General features: G+C 41.5%; 1 protein-coding gene across 1 annotated transcript in view; it reads left to right on the top strand.

Annotated features, from left to right (window-relative positions):
* The first annotated feature begins 384 nt into the window (after positions 1-384).
* Positions 385-14,985, top strand: part of smurf2 (SMAD specific E3 ubiquitin protein ligase 2) — a 110,358-nt gene continuing 95,757 nt past the window's right edge. The window contains exon 1 of the mRNA XM_008116381.3: positions 385-662. Within this exon, the coding sequence (XP_008114588.2) occupies positions 611-662 (52 nt within the window). The 5' untranslated portion in view covers positions 385-610. The remainder of the gene's footprint in view (positions 663-14,985) is intronic.

The raw sequence follows: 14,985 nt of genomic DNA, 5'->3' as shown, positions 1-14,985 counted from the left end.
ACGGTTTAACCCACTGCACCATCAGGGGGCTACTATATATTCCAGTTCAAAGCAGATATTGTGGGATTTCCTGCCTTGATATTCTTGGTTATATATATGGCTGTGTGGAAGGGCCCCAAGGCAGGCACTTAGAGGGTTGAAAAAATCAGGGTCTTCGTGGAGAAGGCCCCTTTCACACAGTTCAGGACCCCATGGCAGTTCAGGCAGGGCCAAAGTGAGTCAGTTCTCCAGTGCAGACAGGCTCCTGGCCTCCCAGCAGTCTGGAGGAGGCGGGGCAACCGGGCAGGAGGAGTTTCCTTGGCTTTACAGCGGAGACCCCCTTTGTGTGGAGGAGGGACAGCCCTCTGGCTTCCCTTCTCCGCCTTTGTTGCCCGAGAAGAGGGCGGGAGAGGGAGGGAAGGAAGGCAGGCAGCTTCCTCTCCTCCTACTCTTCTGAGGCAAGCCCTGCTCATGGCGACGCTGGGCACATCCGGGCATTTCTCCCTTCGGCGGCGATTGCCGCTGCCGCCGCTGTTGCTGCTTGCCTCTGCTGCTGCTGCTGCTTCTTCCCTGAGCCGCCTCCATTAGCCTGCCTTCCCTCCTCCTCCGCCTTCTCCTTCTCCGCGGGGTCATGTCCAACCCCGGGGCCCGGAGGAACGGGCCCGTCAAGCTGCGACTGACAGGTGAGAGAGAAAAGAAGGGGCCGGTGGCGGGGGGGGGGGGGAAACAACCCTGTGCTCCCGTTCAGACGTTACTTCAGGAAACACGGGGCCTGGCGGGCTTCGAAAGGAGAGAAGGAAGACACAGCGTTGAGGGGCTGGGAAAATAAAGCGGAAGGGAGTGTGTGTGTGTGGAGAAACAAGGCTTCCACGGCTTTGAGGTTGAACCTGCCGCCTCCCTCAGAAAGCCTAAAGGGAAGGCCTCAGGAGGCAGGCAGCAGGCAAGCCAGTTTGGCCCCTGTGCCTCTCAGCTGAATACAGTCCCACACAATCTGCTTTGAACTGGAATATATGGCAGTGGCGACTGCAGGCCCTTCCACACAGCCATATAAACAGGATATCAAGGCAGAAAATCCCACGATATCCGCTTTGGACTGGGTTATCTGAGTCCACACTGCCATATCTTCCAGTTCAAAGCAGATAATGTGGGATTTTATTCAGCTGTGTGGAAGGGGCCTCAAATAACTGTGGGCCCTTACACACAGCCAGAATATGAAGGCGGATAATCACACAATATCAGCTCTGAACTGGAGTATCTGAGTCTACACTGCCATATAATCCAATTCAATGTGGATTTTATATAGCTGTGTGGAAGGAGCCTGTGTGGAAGGGGCCCCAGTTCAAAGCTGATACTGTGGGATTTTCTGCCTTGATATTCTGGGTTATATGGCTGTGTGGAAGGCCCCCAGAATATCAAGGCAGATAATCCATAATACCAGTTTTGTATTAGGGTATCTTGAGTCCGCACTGCCATATAACCCAGTTCACTGTGGATTTTATACAGCTGTGTGGAAGGGGACCCAGTTCAAAGCAGATACTGTGGGATTTTCTGCCTTGATATTCTGGGGGCCCTTCCACACAGCCCTATATCCCAGAATATCAAGGCAGAAAATCCCACAGTATCCTGGTGGCGAAGTGCGTTAAAGCACTGAGCTGGAGACCGAAAGGTCCCAGGTTTAAACCCCGGGAGCGGTGTGAGCGGCCGCTGTTAGCTCCAGCTCCTGCCAACCTAGCAGTTCGAAAACATGCCAATGTGAATAGATCAATAGGTACCGCTCCGGCGGGAAGGTAACAGCGCTCCATGCAGTCATGCCGGCCACATGACCTTGGAGGTGTCTACTGACAATGCCGGCTCTTTGGCTTAGAAATGGAGATGTGCACCAACCCCCAGAGTCAGACATGACTGGACTTAACGTCAGGGGAAACCTTTACCTTATCTGAGTGTGGACTCAGATAACAGTTCAAAGAAGATATTGTGGCATTTTCTGCCTTGATATTCTGGGATATAGGGCTGATATTCTGGGATATAGGGCTGTGTGGAAGGGCCCTGGGTTATATGGCTGTGTGGAAGCCCTCCCCCCCCCCCCCCCGAATATCAAGGCAGATAATGCATAATATCAGTTTTGAATTGGGGTATCTTGAGTCCACACTGCCATATAATCCAGTTAAATGTGGATTTTATACAGCTGTGTGGGAGGACCCCCAGTTCAAAGCACATATTGTGGGATTTTCTGTCTTGATATTCTGGAATTATATGGCTGTGTGGAAGGACCCTCTGATAATCCAGTTCAATGCAGATAATGTGGGTTATCTGCCAATATTCTGGAATATATGGCTGTGTAGAAGGACCCCTGATTTCATTTCCTTGCTATACAGCATAGGATGCTATGGTATGGTAAATTTTAAAAACAAAATGTAAAGGAGAGGGATTTGATATTGAACCCCTTTGCGACTTTTAAGGCCCCTTCTTCGCTGCCATATAATCCAGATTTTGAAAGCAACTAATCTATGATATCTCCTTTGAACTGGCTTATATGAGTATACACTGCCATTTAATCCATTTCAAAGTTGATAATCTGGATTTATATGATCGTGTAGAAGGGGTAGTCTACCCCATCTACACTGCAGTGCAGATTGAACTGCATTACATGGTTAGCGTAGTCTCAGGTCCCTTCTATGCTGCCATATAATCCAGAATATCGAAGCAGATGATCCACGTTATCTCCTTTGAACTGGGTTACACTGCCAGATAATCCAGTTCAAAGCAGATAATCTGGATTTTATTTTATTTTATATTTTATATGAACTGCAATCAATTGGATTATATGAGTCTACACTGCCATATAATCCAGTCGAATCCAACTACAATGGCAGTGTAGATGGGGCGTAAATCTAAAACAATCACCCCTAGTCTGAAAACATACCTGTGTTCATAAACACATATTGCATTAGTCCTGGAAACTGAGTTCTAGGTGAAGTGATCCTCCATTGAATTGGCCGCTTGTTGAAAATGGGCACATCTACACTGTGGTATTAATGCAGATTGAAACCACTTTAAATACAATGACTCATGGGAATTGTAGTTTGGTGAGGCATCAGCACTTTTGAGGCGGGGGCAGAGAAGGCTAAAATGTTTGTAAAACTACAGCTCCCAATAGTGTTGCTTGGGGAGCATTAAAATCATAACTCTTCCAAATTCCAGACGAATATTTTTGAGAGCTAACCACACTAGAACAGCAAACACTCTATAGGACAATGTTTATCTAACATAAACAATTTGTGTAGATATTTATTTTTATTAATATTAGTAGAAACTGGAAATTTATGTTGAGCCATGGCAGTTCAAGGGGTTTCCAACTACATTAATTCAACAGAGTAGATGCACCCCAAGAGTGAAACCTCTTGTGTGATATCTTCCTGCAAGTATTAAATGTTTCTGAAATATTTAGATGAAACTGCGATGAGTTAATTTTAGTGAGCAAAAGAAGATAGTTTGGAATGTATTGTCTCTGTAACTATAACATATTTAAACTTAGAGCTTTTCTTTCCAATCTTTACTTTTTACATCCATCTTGCAACATTTGAAGAAATGGTGGAGGGTAGTTTGATTGTGCTATAAAAACAAACATTGCACTTGATTTGGGCTGTTGCAAGTTTAAGTCACTGAAAGGGTTAGTACAAGGTCCAAAGCAGAGAGATCCAGAAGATAATTTGTCCTCTTTGAGCATAAACTTGAATGACTTGTCAGCCCCTTTGTACCCTTTGTTTTGATCTGCTGTGCTGTGTTGTCTTGTTCACATCCACTTTGTATTGGAGTTCTGTATGGTTATCTTGCCGTTCTGTGTAAAAACATTAATCTTGTGGATTCTTGAAAAATAACTTTTTATGTGAGTGTATCTGAACAGAGGAGTTTTGCAGAAGGAAAGTAATCTATTGCTTCTAAAAATAAGTAGATAGTTCGATCTTGAAAAATACTATTACTGTTTACTGCTTTTAAACAATCAGCACATAGATCTCTACTACTCCATGTTTTATGCACCTTTTCATTGAGGTATACTTCAGATTAGGTGCAGGTAAAAGTGTATGGAATTGTAAATATATGTGGAGTTATAGAGGGGAGTTAAGATTATAAATGTGTATAAATGCTAAAGGAGACAGTAAAGCATTAATATAAAATGTTGATATAACTTCTTCCAAATAGTTAGCATAATTATTGAATGTTCTGTAAACTGAATTTCAGTATGTTTTCACTTTGACACTACATAATTTTCCATGATTGTTTCACAATAGTTAACTGTTAATGTTTTGGGAATTCTGACAGATAATGGGACAATATTCAAACTTTCGTGTAAGAAATGAAAGTTTTTAATAAAAGAAGTGAATCTACATGTTTATTTAAAAGTTAAACCTACTTTGTTAAATGGAGTTTACTCGAAGAAACTTTATGGTGGGATTACAGCCAAACATTAATTTCTAGTAATATTAATAAAAATAACTATTTGTACAATTTAGAATTGTTTATGCTAGATAAACATTGTCCTATAAAGTGTTGTAGTCCTAGTGGTTACAGCCTGTGTTGGACGGGGTCGCACTCCCCCTGAAGTCACAGGTTCGCAGTCTGGGTATTCTCCTGGACTCATCGCTGAGCCTGGAGACCCAGGTCTCGGCGGTGGCCAGGGGAGCATTTGCACAACGGAGACTTGTGCGCCAGCTACGGCCGTTCCTTTGGAGGTCTGACTTGGCCACAGTGGTCCACGCTCTGGTTACATCTCGTTTGGACTACTGCAATGCGCTCTACGTGGGGTTGCCTTTGAAGCTCCCGGAAGCTCCAATTAGTACAACGGGCGGCAGCCAGATTAATAACTGAGGCGGCATACAGGGAGTGTACCACCCCCCTGCTAAGCCAGCTCCACTGGCTGCCGATATGCTGCTGAGCCCAATTCAAAGTGCTGGTTTTGACCTACAAAGTTCTGGTCCAACTTACCTGTCCAAACGTATCTCCTCCTATGAACCATCAAGAACACTAAGATCGTCTGGAGAGGCCCTGCTCTTGGTCCCACCCACCTCACAGGCGCGGCTGGTGGGAATGAGGGACAGGGCCTTCTCAGTGGTGGCTCCTTGGCTGTGGAACTCGCTCCCCAGTGATATTCGGCAGGCTCCATCCCTTCTGAGTTTCAGGAAAAAAGTGAAGACCTGGCTGTGTGGGAAAGCGTTTGATGAGTGAATTCTGTTGGCTTCGACTCTGTCCAGATTAAGGTTTATGTACAAGGTTTTGCAGATGAATGGTTCAAGGATTTTATACTGTATGGTTTTAAATGTATTATTGTATTTTGTTAAATTATTCAATTGTTTTAATTGCTTATGTTTTATCTTCTTGTATTGTATATTGGCATTGAATTTTTGCCAGATTGCATGCCGCCCCGAGTCTCTTCGGGTGAGAAGGGCAGGATAGAAATGAGGGAAATAAATAAATAAATAATAAATAGTGTGGTTAGCCTCTTAAAAATAGCTTCTTAGGTATTAGACTGGAATGTGGAATAGTTGTGATTTTATTTTTGATGCTTACCAGGCTGCAGTATTACAGAACAAAATTGGCTTTAAATTTAGAACTTACTGATGCCTTGAGGGGAAAATGTTTTCAGACAGTTGTCTTTGGTCTGTGGATTCCTAGTTCAGTTTCTATTTCCCACAAACATGCTGTGATGTTTGATTCTCCTTCATGAGCAGTCATAACACATTCCAATCAGTATTTGAGGGTAAGAGACAAGAACAGTCAATTATTTATTTCTTTGTATATTTAACCATGGATACATACCAATATATGAGATTCATTAAAATTTTATGCTCTTTTAGCTAGTATGGTTTAAATAGAAAAGTGGGAAATTTGTAGTGAAACTGAGATCACTAATAGTTTTTTTACACAGAAAAATTGATATGAATTATTGTAATGTACTTGGAATACTAAAATATTAGACAGATGGTAGTTGATGATATAAAGAATGAACAGGCAAAACAGTTGATGCTTAGAGGAAGAAAAATGTTATTTTATTGCTAACAATGTACTGTAGTATGTTTCCAAAGTTGTCATCTTGTAGGTATGTAGTGTTTCCATGGGGAAAAATGCCTTAAATGTTTGTATATTTATATATTTTAAACTAGGTTTGCCCGGCCATGCGTTGCTGTGGCTTATGGGAATCATTTGTTGGCCAGGTGAAATAGCAGTGAATAGCCTTGCAGCCTCAAAGCTTGGCCATTTTCTGGAGTAGCTGGAGTAGCACCCTCAATCAAAGAGCCTGGCTACTTCCTTTGTAGGGGATTCATTGTTTGGCCAGCTTGAATTGCACTGAATAGTCTTGCAGCTTAAAAGCCTGGCCGATTTCTACATAGGGCATCCTTGCTAGGCCAGTTGAATGGGACGGAGTAACCTCATGGCTTCAAAGCCTGGGGGTTTTCCATCTAGGGGAAATCTTGGTGGGCTAGGTTGAACAGCACTGAATAGCCTTGCTGCTTGCAAGCCTGGCCGCTTTCTACCTTGCGGAATCCTTGGTTGGCTAGTTTGAATAGCAATTAATAGTCTCGGTGTGGCAGATATGAATGCTGCAATTAGCCACCTTGATTAATATTTAATGGCCTTGCAGCTTCAAAGCGTGGCTGCTTCCTGCCTAGGGGAATCCTTTGTTGGGAGGTGTTAGCTGACCCTGATTGTTTCCTTTCTGGAATTCCCAATTTCCCTGCTTTCAGAGTGTTGTTCTTTATTTACTGTCCTGATTTTAGAGATTATATTGTTCTGTATTATTATACCACAGTAATTATTACATATTATATTTCTAATCTTATATTATCTGCTTAGAACTGGATTATATGAGGCCCCTTCTACAAGCTGTATAAAATCCACACTGAACTGGATTATATCGCAGTATGGACTCAAGATAATCCAGTTCAAAGCAGATACTGTGGATTATCTGCCTTGGCATTCTGGGTAATATAGTTGTGTGGAAAGGCCTTGAGTCTACACTGCCATATAATCCAGTTCCAATCAGATAGTTTTATAGGCAGTGTGGATGAGGCCTAAGTGCACTCTGCCTCTGCCCTGGGCACCATTTTGGTTGAGGGAATTGCTAGGATGCGAAGGGGGCGGGGCCTAAAGGAAGCGGGTGGGTGGGGGGCTAAAGGCAGCGGAGCCTACCTTTCTAACTGGCAGTTAGTGGGAGAAAGTCTCTTCCTCATCCTCTGTAATTTGGACTATTTTTTAGGTTTTTTTAATTGAAAGACATACCTTGGATGACTATGACTTTTGTGGCCAAATTTGGTGTGCTTGGGTTTAGTGGTTTTGCTGTTTACTCCATAATAAACTGCCACATTACATTTATATATATATAGAAGATTGTATGCTAATGCCTTTATGTCAATAATAATAAATAATAATAAGTTTATTTATACCCCGCCTCCATCTCCCCGAAGAGGACTCGGGGCGGCTCACAGATAATACCAGATAAAAACAATAACAATATACAATACATCAATGAGCAAAAACATACACAAATTATAAAATTTAAACATTAACCTCTAGAAATAAAAACACACTTAATAAAACATGGAATTAAAAACAGCGAGATTATGATAATATACTAAGTAAAGTGTACATTATAAAAATTGTAAACTCAAGATAACAGATAAAGTGCTGGAGTTTGGTTGGAGATCAATTTGGGATGGGAGAGGCCCTGAGTTAATATCAAATTAACCAGGAAAAGTGCAACTGATGCAAAAATGGTCAAGAAACACAATTGTTATGGGGATGGGCAATCTTCAACCAAAGGCCTGTGTGAAGAGCCAAGTTTTCAGGCTCTTCCTGAATGTCATCAGTGTGGGGGCTTGCTTTATATCCCTGGGGAGCGAGTTCCAGAGCCGGAGGGCCACTACGGAGGAGGCCCTCTCTCTCGTCCCTACCAACCGTGCTTGTGACGGTGGCGGAAGCGAGAGGAGGGCCTCCCCCGATGAACGAAGAGATCGTGCAGGTTCATGGGGGAGAGATGATCACAAAGATAGGAGGGTCCCAAACCGTTCAGGACTTTGTAGGTGATCACCTGCACCTTGAATTGGGTCCGGAAAGTGAACGGCAGCCAGTGGAGCTCCTTCAGCAGGAGCTGTCCAGCTGTTTTGAGTCCCTTTTAGAAGAGATAAAGCAGGGTATAAATATAATAATAATAATAATAATAATAATAATAACAACAACAGGAAAAACTCAGCCGCTATCAGGACCTCAAGATTGAACTTCAAAGACTCTGCCAGAAACCAGTACAGGTGGTCCCGGTGGTGATGGGCACACTGGGTGCCGAGCCAAAAGATCTCAGCCGGCATTTGGAAACAATAGACATTGACAAAATTACGATCTGCCAATTGCAAAAGGCCACCCTATTGGGATCTGCGCGCATCATCCAAAAATACATCACACAGTCCTAGACACTTGGGAAGTGTTCAACTTATGATTTTGTGAAACGAAATCCAGCATATCTATCTTTTTTGCTGTGTCATACTTATAATAATAACAATAATAATAATAATAATAATAATATGTTTAAAAATAATTTTCAAGACAGCAATCCTGTGAAGATTTATTTGGAAGTAGGCATCATTGAACTCAGTGGGATGTTTGAGTAAACATAACTAGAAGTAGCTGTAAGTGATTTTCATAGAGCTTGTTTTGGAATACCATAATCGTATGTACTCTGTGGTTTTGATTACTTACTTTGGTCAGAAATATGCTCCAGGAACTTCCAAAAAGGAAAATTATTTGAAATAAAAATATTATAGCCTGCAGTCCTATGCTCATTGTGTTGGAAAACATATTCACGGTTGGTGGGGACGAGGGAGAGGGCCTTCTCCATAGTGCCCCCCCCCCCCCCGCTCTGGAACTCTCTCCCCAGGGAGATTAGGCAGGCCCCTCTTTATTTTTCGGAAGAGCCTGAAAACTTGGCTCTTCCAACAGGCTTTTGGCGACTGATTTCCTTAGTTTGAGATTGCCCTGTTTGTCCATTCTATTTTTATAGCATTTTTACTCCTTGCCGTATATAGTCTTTAGGTGTATGCCTCCTCCAGCACCTTAATGGGATAATAGTCCCTCTTTCCTAATCTGTACTGTATAAAACTATTTGCACTTTTTTGGCCCACTACCCTTTTTAGGAGCCCACCCAAGTTTTTATCAAAGTGTGCTTATTTTTTATTGGTATATGTGATTTTGTTTATAATTTGTTTTTATTGCTGAGTTTTATACTACTTGTTGCCTGTGCTTGGCCCCATGTAAGCCGCCCCGAGTCCCCTCGGGGAGATGTGGCGGGGTATAAAAATAAATTATTATTATTATTATTATTATTATTATTATTATTATTATTATATTATCAGGGCTGGGCAATATTTACTTCTGAGTAGGCTTGTATAGGATTGTAGTGTTTTAATAGATGTAGTTTGAGATACTTGACATGTCTAGTCAGTTTTTTTAGATTTTATGAAACAAGCAGTCTTCTGTTTTTGCTTCTATATTTTCTCTTGCTATACTAATTTTGTAATCATATAACATGTTTATTTCAAATTCATTTTCTCCTAATATGATGCTGTGGACTTTGAAAAATGGATTGGAAAAAACTGGATTCAATTAGCCATTTTCAGGACATAAACATTAAAAGCTTTAGACGGAAACATTGTTTTGACTGACTGGATAAATGACAGAATAGTGTTTGAAGTGAGCCCAAAAACTGATTTGTAGCTAATGCCCAACTTCTCTGTCCATATTGAGGAGCCAAATAAAATACAGCCCAGGCCTGATTTAGAAGAAAAGGTTGATTCTTTGTGAGGCTTTAAGAATGTTTGAGAAATGTTTGGCATACCTTTACACTAAGTGTTCAGTGGTTTATTTAGATATCTGTTCTAGCACTACCACTATAAAGGCATCTTATTTTACGGGATGGCTGACCTTTTATAGATCTCTGTGTGTTCACTGTGATTTTTTTTAATCTGCCAAAACTTCACTGAATAGTCAATGACACATGATCACGTGTTCAGCTACTGAAAAAAATGCAGATATTTGAAAAAAAATACGAAATAAGATAAGGGCTGAATTTCGGCTGTACCATGTAATTCAAGAAGGTGTGATCTTGGCTGTTGAATTAGCATTTGCCAATCACTGTGGTATCCAGATAGGTGGGCTGTGTGAAGTCCTGTTATAATGTCTATTGTCTAATGAAATGCTGAAAAGGGGCTAGTGATCTAGGAAGACCCTAAATTTCCTTTGTATATAATTTACATGAAAAAGCTACAATAATATATCTTAATTTTAATAGTTTTGTTCTGCTGCCTATCCTGAATGGCTAGTGAATAACATTCAGAAGTGATATATGGGACACTAATATTTTACATTATTATTATTATTATTATTATTATTATTATTATTATTATTATTATTATATCTGCCTCTCCTCACTACTCAAGATAGGGTGCAACATAGTTAAAACACTTACCGTATATTCAGACCCGTAGCCACGATTTTGATTGGGGGGGGGGGGGGTACTGGGATTTTGCTTTGGGGGGGGGGGCTGAGTCTGGGTAGGGAAGGATCTACCCTAGCAAACCTTTTGTATAATTATCCCAATACTCCCATGCATATGGGATATATTGAGCATGGTGATCAGATCATGATATCAATAAACATGTAAGACCTTCTTGCGGACCACTCTGAGAATTTGGGGGGGGGGGCTGAAGCCCCTCAAGGCCCCCCCCCCTCGCTACATGCCTGCATATATTAAAACACACACACACTCTCTCTCTTTCTATAGATAGATATGAGTAAGATGAGATTTTGGGATAAATTCCCATTGTACTTACTTCTGAAGAAGTACACTTCAGATTGTGACAATGCCTTAAATTGACAATTGAGGTTTTAGCGTGATATTTTATTGGTATGACAGTCTGCATCAAACAGCTATATAATGGCAACAAGGTGTTTTCATTTCATAGTCTATAAACACTGCTGGTGTTTTCTCTTTAAATTCAAGTATGATTTTATGGATATGCACAGTGTTGCTGACTCTTAGTCTTAGCAGGGAAGTATTTGTGCTTGCATAAATAAAAGCTGACGTGCTTCATCAAGAACAACACAGGAATTATCTCCTGGCCATTTCAGTATACAGGTGGTGATGAGGCATTAGTATAATCTTATTAGATACTTAGTATTCTTTTGTTTAAAAGCAAATGGTGAGGATATTTGTTTCCTCTAAGAAGATGCCATTAATAAGTATCACAGAATAGGGAGAGAAAGGCTTGTCTCACATTTTCTTTTGCAGAAAGTAGTTTCCTATAGTCATTTGTAAGAGATGATGGGAACATATAACTGAGATACGTTGCTGTGCATATGATGGCTAAAAGTGCTATTCCAAAGGCAGGAGAGTGAGTAACGTTACAGTATAGAATGAAATGCCTTCTGCAAACCAGCCATTAGCTTCTTGGCTACTTTTCTGGAGAATAACTAGTGTTTCTTTGATGCAGCCTTAGTTTTATTATCTGCTCTTAGCCTCATACAGGAGAATTAATGCTAGGGTTAACTAAACATCAACCAGAAGATGTATATTCATATTGATCAAAGGGTAAAGACTAACAAGGGTTTGAAAAGCAAAATCAATATGATCAAGTGATTTAGATAGCTCTCCTTTAAGGAAGAATGTCACTTTTGGGGGCTTTTTAGCCTAGAAAAAAGGCAAATTAATAGTTATCTTTGTTCCTCTCTTATATGATAACCGGAAATCTTCTGCTAAATCTGGATGTTGGAGATGCAAAACAAACACAAGTTTACTATCTGACAAATATTCTCTCCTCCCCCCAGTAGTAATGGACATCAATTTGGACAGCTTTAAAAAAGTAAGGCTTTCAGTTGCCTCTAACCATGAGGACTTTATACTGCCAGCAATAACAGAGGTGAAATCTAAGACCTTTGTGTCCTCTTTGCAGGTTTCCCATGGGTGTCTGTTTGGCCACTAAGGGAACACAGTGCTGGACTAAGCAGAAGTTGTGGCCTGATCTATGATGCCTCATCTGATGTAATTAATAAAATTAATTCAGGAAGTTTATGGTCAGAGATACTGACCAACCTTGATTCATAAAACAATTTTGTATTACAGTCTTTCTTTGCCTTATATTTCTCTCTAATAACTCTTTAACCAGCATTTTTTAAAGTTCTTTGCACCAGATGTTGAGGAACAGATCTCGGAGCTTTATAAAGATTGGTTTGGAAAACTTTTCTGGCAAATGCTGCTAGAGCAGAACTTTTTAACAAAACTGAAAACATTCTTTTAATTTTAAATGAATTAATTTTCTTGGTAGTTTCAGTTCTCAGATTGTTACTGCATTGAGTAATTCTTGGTTATGTGGCTATTGACAAGGTGAACCTAGATTATCATTGCATTCAACTTTCTCCTTTCTAAACAGAACCCAAGTTTTCCCCAAGAACACAATTTGTGTATTTGGTTGAGTTAATGTCATCCCAGATCACATGTTTAAGTACATACCTTAAAGTACATACAGCTGTGTTGTCGACCGCGTTTCTAGGGGATCGGGCCCCTTAAGGAGAGAGCCGATCCGGTCCTGAGAGAACGGACCTTGGCGGAGCCAATAGGAGAATATGAGCCGCAATACAACCTGAAGCCGAAATGAAGAAGGTCCGCCAAAGTTGAAGGAAAATCCGCCAAGGAGTCTTTATTGAGCGATTCAGCTGAAAAGGACACTAGTAGCGATCATTCAGTCTACTAGCGTATCATATGTTTCAAATAAAGCCATATTTATACAATGTTTCAGTCTGACAGCCCTTTGAATTTCCCGCCCCGCTCCCCCGCCTATCTGATCGCGGATAGGCTAGAAGGTTGAACGAGGCGGGCTTTCGTTTCCCGCCTTGCTCTGTTGGCCCAATAGGGAGCTGCTTTTTGTCCCCACTCGAGCCAATCAGGAAGGAGAAGGCGGGAGTTATTGAAACAATGAAGTGACAGGGCAGGAAATATCAGATTAGTCCTTGCCCGGCCGATTTCTAAAGGGATTAATGACAGTCATCAGGGGTCCCTGTCATGTACACTGATTTCAGATATGCCTTAAGGTGTCAGGGGGAAGTAAGGATGGGTGGCAATGGGCGCAGCAGGGCGTCTTCCTGAGACATCCTGGTTTTCCCTTTGGAGGAGATATGACAATGTTTGCCTTGGGGGCGAATCACCTTTAGGACTCAAGCCTTATATTGTCCATGCAATCTGAATTAGATTGGGTTAAACTGTGGCAGATTATCCTTTTGTTTTGGGGAAGGTAAACCTGGGTCATAGGAGCTGGGGTTCATGTTGGGGTCAAAATATTTCCCATTTGATTTCATGATTTGACAATTATATGAAATAAAATGAAAAATAAAATAAAGTTGGAACATAAACCCAGCTGGGAAAAACACATATTTTCCGGGGATCCCAAAGAGTACAAATACATATAGGCAGATAGATAGATTTCAAGGAAATAAGGGAGAATCCATAAAGGTGGGTTACATTGCATAAAGGGGAATCATGAATGATATAAACAATTGAAAACATTTGATAAGAACGAAGTTCACAACATCTGGGGAACCCAAATATGGAAATTCATAAAAGTGGAGTTTTAGCAGCATGATTTCACAATTCATGGAGTTGTTATCTCTTGCCTCAGAGTGCAGGGATAATCCACAGTAAACTCCAGTAAAAAGTCTCAATCACCTTCTACTATAAATATATGGAATATAGAACATAAAGTCTTGATTTTTGAACTATCTTTTACAAAGTCCTGGGGGGGGGGGTGGTCACCTCGATCACATTTTCCCCCCTTCGGGGCTTGGAAATGGCTATGAACATTTCCCAAAGCCCCGACATTTCACTGCATGCAGGGCCTCTGCCTTGGTAGATCAGATTGTGCCTTTTTGTTGGAGGGCAGGAGCTTGAAGAGGTGAAAGCTGAGGTTCAGTCAGTGGTGGGTGATCACATGGTGTTGAAACAGATGTCCCTTCGTGGTCGCCAAATTATGTTGTCGACCGCGTTTCTAGGGGATCGGGCCCCTTAAGGAGAGAGCCGATCCGGTCCTGAGAGAACGGACCTTGGCGGAGCCAATAGGAGAATATGAGCCGCAATACAACCTGAAGCCGAAATGAAGAAGGTCCGCCAAAGTTGAAGGAAAATCCGCCAAGGAGTCTTTATTGAGCGATTCAGCTGAAAAGGACACTAGTAGCGATCATTCAGTCTACTAGCGTATCATATGTTTCAAATAAAGCCATATTTATACAATGTTTCGGTCTGACAGCCCTTTGAATTTCCCGCCCCGCTCCCCCACCTATCTGATCGCGGATAGGCTAGAAGGTTGAACGAGGCGGGCTTTCGTTTCCCGCCTTGCTCTGTTGGCCCAATAGGGAGCTGCTTTTTGTCCCCACTCGAGCCAATCAGGAAGGAGAAGGCGGGAGTTATTGAAACAATGAAGTGACAGGGCAGGAAATATCAGATTAGTCCTTGCCCGGCCGATTTCTAAAGGGATTAATGACAGTCATCAGGGGTCCCTGTCATGTACACTGATTTCAGATATGCCTTAAGGTGTCAGGGGGAAGTAAGGATGGGTGGCAATGGGCGCAGCAGGGCGTCTTCCTGAGACGTCCTGGTTTTCCCTTTGGAGGAGATATGACAATGTTTGCCTTGGGGGCGAATCACCTTTAGGACTCAAGCCTTATATTGTCCATGCAATCTGAATTAGATTGGGTTAAACTGTGGCAGATTATCCTTTTGTTTTGGGGAAGGTAAACCTGGGTCATAGGAGCTGGGGTTCATGTTGGGGTCAAAATATTTCCCATTTGATTTCATGATTTGACAATTATATGAAATAAAATGAAAAATAAAATAAAGTTGGAACATAAACCCAGCTGGGAAAAACACATATTTTCCGGGGATCCCAAAGAGTACAAATACATATAGGCAGATAGATA

The sequence above is a fragment of the Anolis carolinensis genome, chromosome 2 (assembly GCF_035594765.1).
Source record: "Anolis carolinensis isolate JA03-04 chromosome 2, rAnoCar3.1.pri, whole genome shotgun sequence".
Taxonomy (NCBI): Eukaryota; Metazoa; Chordata; class Lepidosauria; order Squamata; family Dactyloidae; genus Anolis; species Anolis carolinensis.
This window is presented reverse-complemented; position numbering and strand designations above follow the sequence as displayed.